General features: G+C 35.9%; 3 protein-coding genes across 4 annotated transcripts; all 3 read left to right on the top strand.

Annotated features, from left to right (window-relative positions):
• Positions 1-264: 264 nt before the first annotated feature.
• On the top strand, positions 265-615 carry LOC110190759 (BPTI/Kunitz domain-containing protein). 2 transcript variants are annotated; one of them, XM_086833090.1, is made up of 2 exons: positions 265-343; positions 416-615. In XM_086833090.1, exons 1-2 carry the CDS (start codon positions 265-267, stop codon positions 613-615), a joined length of 279 nt encoding a protein of 92 aa, XP_086689216.1. The 2 variants fall into 2 exon arrangements, with proteins under 2 accessions (XP_086689216.1, XP_086689215.1); XM_086833089.1 differs by having other exon boundaries at positions 265-346.
• Positions 616-1,735: 1,120 nt separating this feature from the next.
• On the top strand, positions 1,736-2,086 carry LOC147643520 (uncharacterized). Its single transcript, XM_086833786.1, has 2 exons — positions 1,736-1,817; positions 1,885-2,086. The coding sequence occupies exons 1-2, from the start codon at positions 1,736-1,738 to the stop codon at positions 2,082-2,084; spliced, it is 282 nt and encodes a 93-aa protein (XP_086689912.1). The 3' UTR covers positions 2,085-2,086.
• A 1,947-nt stretch (positions 2,087-4,033) lies between these two features.
• LOC110190731 (uncharacterized) lies at positions 4,034-5,752 on the top strand. Its single transcript, XM_020961352.2, has 4 exons — positions 4,034-4,176; positions 4,274-4,832; positions 4,887-5,236; positions 5,295-5,752. The coding sequence occupies exons 1-4, from the start codon at positions 4,110-4,112 to the stop codon at positions 5,684-5,686; spliced, it is 1,368 nt and encodes a 455-aa protein (XP_020817011.2). The 5' UTR covers positions 4,034-4,109; the 3' UTR covers positions 5,687-5,752.
• The last annotated feature ends 1,081 nt before the right edge of the window (positions 5,753-6,833 follow it).

Raw genomic sequence — 6,833 nt, 5'->3', positions numbered from 1 at the left:
TATAGGTACCATAGAAAGATTAAACAAATGTTCCATAAATAAAAATACTATTTTTTGAAATATACATATTTGTTTGTTCAAGTTATAAATATATCTCTGTAATAATAAAATGTATATTTAAAAAATATGTTTCATTGTCTCAGCTTTATTCGGGTATCGACTATTGTGTTGACCTTATCGCCATTGTTTATTGGCCCTATATAAGCCAAGCTCGTCTCTTGATCAATCAGTTCAAATCGAACATCGCAAAGAAATCTACTAAAAATGAAATTCCTTCTGATTGCTGCCTGTCTCATCCTGTATGTGGCCTCCACCTGTGGCCAGAGATGCAACGGACTTCCTCGTGGTAAGTGGAAACTTGAAATCGTTAATATGAACTTTATTATTGACTAACAAGTAATCTAATTAAATACAGAGCCCCAGAACTGTGAAGGAGGCAGGGACGATGGAGTACGTCAGCAACGTCATTGTAGTCCGAGTCCCAACCGAGATATGTGGTGGTACAACCGTCGAACCGGAGAGTGCCTCAAGATGAACTATCTCGGATGTGGCGGAAACAGGAATCGTTATTGCACCAAGGCATCCTGTTTGGAAAGATGCCGTCGTCGAAATTAAAATGAAACAATTGTGACACTTACCCTTTATATTAAACTGCATACAAAAATGTATAACTTGTGTTTGTTTGTGTTTCTTTTTATACCCTTGCAGGGGATTATAATTTCAGTCAGAAGTTTGCAACGCAGTGAAGGAGGCACCTCCGACCATATAAAGTATATACATATATTCTTGATCAGGAACAACAGCCGATCCGATCTAGCCATGTCCGTCTGTCCGTTTATACGCAAACTAGTCTCTCAGTTTTGAAGCTATCTGAATGAAACTTTGTAGTTAGCCTTCTATATACTCTCACTCGTAAATATGTCGGAACGGGTCGGATCGGACGACTATATCATATAGCTGCCATAGGAATGATCGGAACATTTTTACCAAAAAAATTATAACATTTTCAGTTTTCAACCGAATTTAATCAACTTTGAGATATAGCCTTTTTGTATTACTTTAAAATTTTGTGTACAATTTTATGAAAATCGGACTAATATAACATATAGTCCCCATAGGAACGATCGTTAAATATAGAGGAAAAATGCAAATCTGTTAATGTAAAATTGTAAATATAATATGTATATGTAAATGAAACGAAAGCAGGTATTACTTAATTGTTTTTAAACATAAATATATATCATTAATATAGTACTGATTCCTAGTCATCGAAGTTCTATCTGCAAGGTTATATAAACTTCGGCGTGCCGAAGTAAGCTTCCTTTCTTGTATTATATATATTATATTCACTTTTTATTAAGCTTATTATGATGATGACATAGACAATAACATCTGTCCTTGAATATATATACAATTTCGATTATTGGGAATTCAGCAGTCGAGTAAAGCTTTTTTATTTATTTAAGATTCTGAAAGAATTGGCAATATAAAAATAGTTTCAATTATTCGCAGATGATCCATTTTGGGGCACTCTTGAAAACCTTTATTATTTTTAAAATTTAAGTAGCACACTAACTATAAATAAAGCTCTTTGATAATGGGATTCAAAACTTACTTTCCATACGTAATGCTATTGTCTCAATGCTATTTATATAGACAAGTTAACCCTATATAAGCTATGGTATTAACTTTAATAATCAGTTCAAATCGAACATCACAAAGAAATCTACTAAAAATGAAATTCCTTCTGATTGCTGTCTGCCTCGTCCTGTATGTGGCTGTTACCCAAGGACAGGAGAATTGCGTGGGTCGTCCCAGTAAGTTAAAATGAATAAACTCGTAAGGAAACCATTTGACTTATTTAATAATATTTCATAAAAACAGGCAACCAGGACTGCGATGGCGGCAGGAATCAAGGAGTTCCTCAGGCTCCTCAATGTAATCCACAGCCGAATCGCAATATGTGGTACTACAGGCGTGATACCAGGGAATGTCTAAGGATGACCTTCCATGGCTGCTTTGGCAACAGCAATCGCTATTGCTCCAAGGAACACTGTCTGAGGTCCTGCAATCGTCGTAACTAATGGATATTATGTGTATTTGTGTCCTTTTCTTATATTGACATTTTGTAAACAATCTTTTGGTAGTATACTGGGCACTAGAAGTTAATTTACATTTTTATATTTGTTTTTAATATTTTACTTGATGGATTTCATAAATTTTGTTCCGTGTTCTCTCTTTGAAAAGATCTTTTATGTTTATTAATTTGAAATATAAAGAAAATTTCTGGAAAACAGCTGTATTTATTTGCGAGTTTAGACTATTGTCGAGATCTATTGAAACAAATACAAAAAGTTTGTGAATTTTTGCCCAGATTAACCCTGCATAAGCTTCAACATTCGAGGAGATGAATAATTCGATTTGAGCATCTAAAAATAAACTCTTTTTTAAGCTAGTTCTTTTATTTTTTATATGAATATTATTAATGCCACACGAACTAAATATGTGAACTCAAAATGAAACCATGACAGGACGTCGAGAGGACGAAGGATATCAAACATATCCTTTCTGTCATTGCAACTGCAGTGATTACAGGGTTCAGGGTACAGCTTCAAGTTGATATGTTTCAGCTTTTAAACCCATATGCTGTACTGAAATGCTTTTTGTCTTTAAATATAAATTTAAACAATTCGGTTTATTCAATATTTTATCATATAATAATATTTTAAAATCCTTTGAGACATATATGTAAATTTTATATGGGTAAACTAAGCTGTAGGGGCTTCGGAGTGCGAAGCAATACACTTGTATTAGCTTCAACTTTACTTTCCATTGTTTTACTTTTAATAAAGACCTATTGTTTATTTTTTTTATGTTTCTGTTTGTTTGTCTGTTTCTATATAAGACCCCTGTCAGACCCTTTATAAGTTTATTTAAATATGAAATACTACTTAAGTCTGGCCTGCCTTGTCCTGTTTATTGCACAATCCAGTTGCCTGGTGTTCCCGTTTTGCAATGGACGTCCAAGTAAGTAGGTCAAAGCTTAACCAATTAACTTGAAATATTAACTATTTAAACATTAATTACTAACTATTTTCTATGTAGATTTTAGGGGGTGCTACTTTTTTAGAAACGAAGGACATAGCTTTGGAAGGGATTGCCTGAGGAATCTTAATATCAATATGTGGTATTACGACTTGTGGTCCAACGATTGCAAACGGATGACATTTTGGGGTTGTGGCGGTAATAGCAATCGTCATTGCTCCTATCAAGAGTGTAAACAAAGATGTCGGTGGTTCTTAAGAGATTAAATTCATTTTTATAAAAAAAAAACAACATGCCACAACCTAAATAAATAAATAACACAGCTACTATTACAATTAAGTTAAATAAAGAAACATAACAAAATGAAAAAATTAGCCAATTAGTGTTATATATTTATAACAAAAAAAACAATATGGAATATGAGGAACTTCGAAGTAAAAAAGTGTGCCCTTGTGTTTTTTAAAGTATGTAGCATTATAGTGTCATAACTCCCTAAATAAAAAAGTACTTATATGACATTCTATTTAATTTCCCAGAATCAAAGCTAAAAAGATTGTGACTGTCCTTATTTAACAGAATGCGGCAATAAGTCATAACTCCATAATTAAATAATGAAGTCATTTACTAAATGAGATTTATACTCTATTAAAAAATCCTGCATAAAAATCTATGCTTTAACGATTACATTAATTAAACAATTATCTTATCTCTTTGTTTAATTATAATTTTAGCATCAACCAAATCATCTTCTTTGGGATTTTATCTTTCATCTAATTCCACTCTTCCAGAATAGAGAGCAATGTCTCTCATCTCTTTAAATTAAAATGTCTCAAAAGTGAGTCCAGTGAAAATGTGAAAATGCTCAATTACCCAGAGAAGGGGGATGGGTTGGGAGGTAAAGGTCGTCTTGAGCTTGTGGGAAGTTGCCTCAATTGCCGCATAACAAAGTGTACAAGTCTCAATCTCTCGTTTCAATTCGGCGCTGGCTGTCAAGCAAATAAGACACGAAAAATCTATTCAAAGTGCACATCGTCGTAATTTCTAATTGAGTGTCAAGTTTAAAGATGAAAATGAAATTACTAATACTGATGCCTTTGCTGCAGGCAATATCGCTGATTAGATACCTAGAAGGTATAGTAAAGGGTTTAAGAATAATACTCAAACTATACAAATTGCATATTTAATAAAGTATAAATAATATAGAATATATTTTCCCTTATTCCCTTAGCTAGTTGCCCTGTGTACCTGACCATTTCACCGAATGGCAAAGCCCTGTATGACTCCTCTCTGGAGGTCAATTGGGGTCCCGATTGCTATGGACCACCGGAATGGATTGGCATCTATGGCCAGGATCCAACCATTTCCAACTTTCAGCCTGAGCTGTTAATTCATAGATTGGCGATTGTCAATCGTACGGGAAAGATAATCACACCCCTTAAGTTGGGAAAGCTACACTTTCCGGGAGGCTGGAATCGACAGGACACTGATGATCCTCCGGCCACGCGTTATCCCGCGGGGAAGTGCCTGCCACACTATGTGGCCAGTTACAATGGCACCGAACTCCTCACCGTGGATTGCCTAAAGATTCAACCAAATTGGATGTCGCAGAACAAGGATGTCAGTCGAATGCCATTGAAGAACATGTTCCTGCCGGGAACTCATGCCTCCGGAGCCGTTGTAAATCGTACCAGCAAATCGGTACTCATCAAGGATTATCTGCAGGCACAGCTTTTCGATGTGTGGTCTCAGCTGGTCTTTGGCATACGTTATTTGGATTTGAGTGTGGGGTAAGATTAAAATAATATAATATATATTATTACTTTCTATCCTTTCCTTTTTAGTTACAAAATCATGGGCACCAATGACGATAGCGACAACTTCTGGCTGGTCAACGAGAATATGTATCTTCAACCTCTGGTCCGAGTTCTGCGGGATGTTCATCACTTTGTCAAGAGATCCGGTGAACTGGTGGTCCTTGATTTTAGCAGCTTCCCTATTGGATTCTACAAGCATCCGGAGCTCTACAGATCGTTGTATTATCTTATTCGTCGAGAGTTGGGCGATGAGGCCTATCAACGTAATGTAAGCATGGACGAGCATTGCGCCAATCGGAATTTGCAGGACCTCCTAAGGCAGAACCGTCATGTGATCATACTGTTTCCCACACAGGAGCTGCCACATCCCGAGAATGGTAAGCTAAACTGTTAAATCATGAATAAGAGATGCTTCTAATCGATAATCCCCACCAGAATCCAATTTGATTTGCCCGCCTTGGTTGCGTTTTAGCACCAGCTTCATGAACATATCACAAACCTTGGACTACATGCGTCTCCTGTTCAGCCGGAAGCCAGAGTCACCTGTCAAGGATATTCAGGATGGCTGGATATTCAGTGCGGTGAGGAGCATGGAGCAGAGCCTGAACTCCCACAAACTGCTGACGGCCAAGGATCGGGCGGCGATCCTAAATCCGAAGGTTAACCAATGGTTAAAGGGGCCATGGGGCAATAATGCCAATGTCGTGGCCATGGATTATTTTAGCAACACAAATCTTGTAGATTTGGCCATTCAAATTAATGCCCACAAGGCTTTTCTAATGGCCAACGAAGATTATGTTAATTTGGAAATTTTGAATTTGTGTTAAATATCAGAAACTATAAAATACAATATAAAAGATGGTATTTTAATAAAGATTATTCCGATAACCTAAGAATTTCTTTTAATAGAGATTAAGTTGTAGTAAATAATTTTTGTTGAGATAGTAATAATAATACATACAATTTAATTATATTATTTTTAAATTAGTTTCCCAATTTATACACCATTTATAGCACCTCTTTAGCAAGTAACCAAACCACAATCAGTGCAAAATTTTTAGTGAGATTTTATAACTAATGCATCCTAAGCACAAACCAACTCTTAAAAAATAAAATGCTATAGCCAACATACAAACCAATAGCAAATACATCCACCAAATGTCTAGACGTTAAATTTAAGTTGATTTAAATTTATTTAGCTTAATTGAAAATATATATACTTTCCAGCTCTTGTTACAAAAACGCAGTTTCTCACGCAAATTGAAGGTAGTCTAGGCATAGGCCTTGCGGCTTAATTAGAAACCTCACGCAATCTAAGGTCAGCGCTTAGCTTGACTTCTCCGCTCATTCGTCGCGGAATCTAGACCAGCAATTTGCATAAACTTTATCGCCTGCCAATTGCATTCGGAATAGCTTTCTGATCACTGATATTTCCAGCCCACAGCACACAGCAGGGTGTCATTCTTGCCAGTTCTAGGTAATAATCGATGACTCAGACAAATGTTTCTTAACGGATTGATTTCATAATAATAAATTCCACACTTGCCTGCTGATATCTCTGGCACGTGTGCAATTGCATTTCCATATGCATAGGTTCATATATACATACATTTGTACACATGTGAAGGTGATGCAACCGCTAAGAAGTGCCAGGCTCACAGCCGATCTGGCCAAGTCGCACTTAACCAATTGTCACCTTGGCTAATCCCAATTCCAAACCGGATCTGCCGGATCCAGGGCTGGCTGCATGTTGTTGAAAAATTTCGATGTGATTTGGTTCCAATTACAGAACCACTGAATTAAACTAAAGTTTTTTTTATAATAATAATCAAAATAAATAGCCTAAAAACATTTTAATTTCAATAAACAAAATCTATACATTTTTCTCTCCAAAAAATGTATAGCATAGCATGGATGCAAACCACTGAACACTACAAAATTCACCAACGGTTTTCTTATTTCAAAAGTTTTCCA

The sequence above is a fragment of the Drosophila serrata genome, unplaced genomic scaffold (genome assembly GCF_035046125.1).
Source record: "Drosophila serrata isolate PLE 108 unplaced genomic scaffold, ASM3504612v1 contig_272, whole genome shotgun sequence".
In the NCBI taxonomy this organism is placed as follows: Eukaryota; Metazoa; Arthropoda; class Insecta; order Diptera; family Drosophilidae; genus Drosophila; species Drosophila serrata.
Note: the sequence above shows the minus strand (reverse complement) of the source record. Positions and strands in the feature narration are given on the sequence as shown.

Excerpts from the sequence above, each read along its gene's own strand:
- LOC110190759 (XM_086833089.1), top strand. The coding sequence starts at position 265 with ATGAAATTCCTTCTGATTGCTGCCTGTCTCATCCTGTATGTGGCCTCC. Across the intron at positions 347-415 it reads ATGCAACGGACTTCCTCGTG|AGCCCCAGAACTGTGAAGGA; the intron begins GTAAGTGGAAAC and ends AATTAAATACAG.
- LOC147643520 (XM_086833786.1), top strand. The coding sequence starts at position 1,736 with ATGAAATTCCTTCTGATTGCTGTCTGCCTCGTCCTGTATGTGGCTGTT. Across the intron at positions 1,818-1,884 it reads GAATTGCGTGGGTCGTCCCA|GCAACCAGGACTGCGATGGC; the intron begins GTAAGTTAAAAT and ends TCATAAAAACAG.
- LOC110190731 (XM_020961352.2), top strand. The coding sequence starts at position 4,110 with ATGAAAATGAAATTACTAATACTGATGCCTTTGCTGCAGGCAATATCG. Across the intron at positions 4,177-4,273 it reads GCTGATTAGATACCTAGAAG|CTAGTTGCCCTGTGTACCTG; the intron begins GTATAGTAAAGG and ends TTATTCCCTTAG. Across the intron at positions 4,833-4,886 it reads TATTTGGATTTGAGTGTGGG|TTACAAAATCATGGGCACCA; the intron begins GTAAGATTAAAA and ends TTTCCTTTTTAG.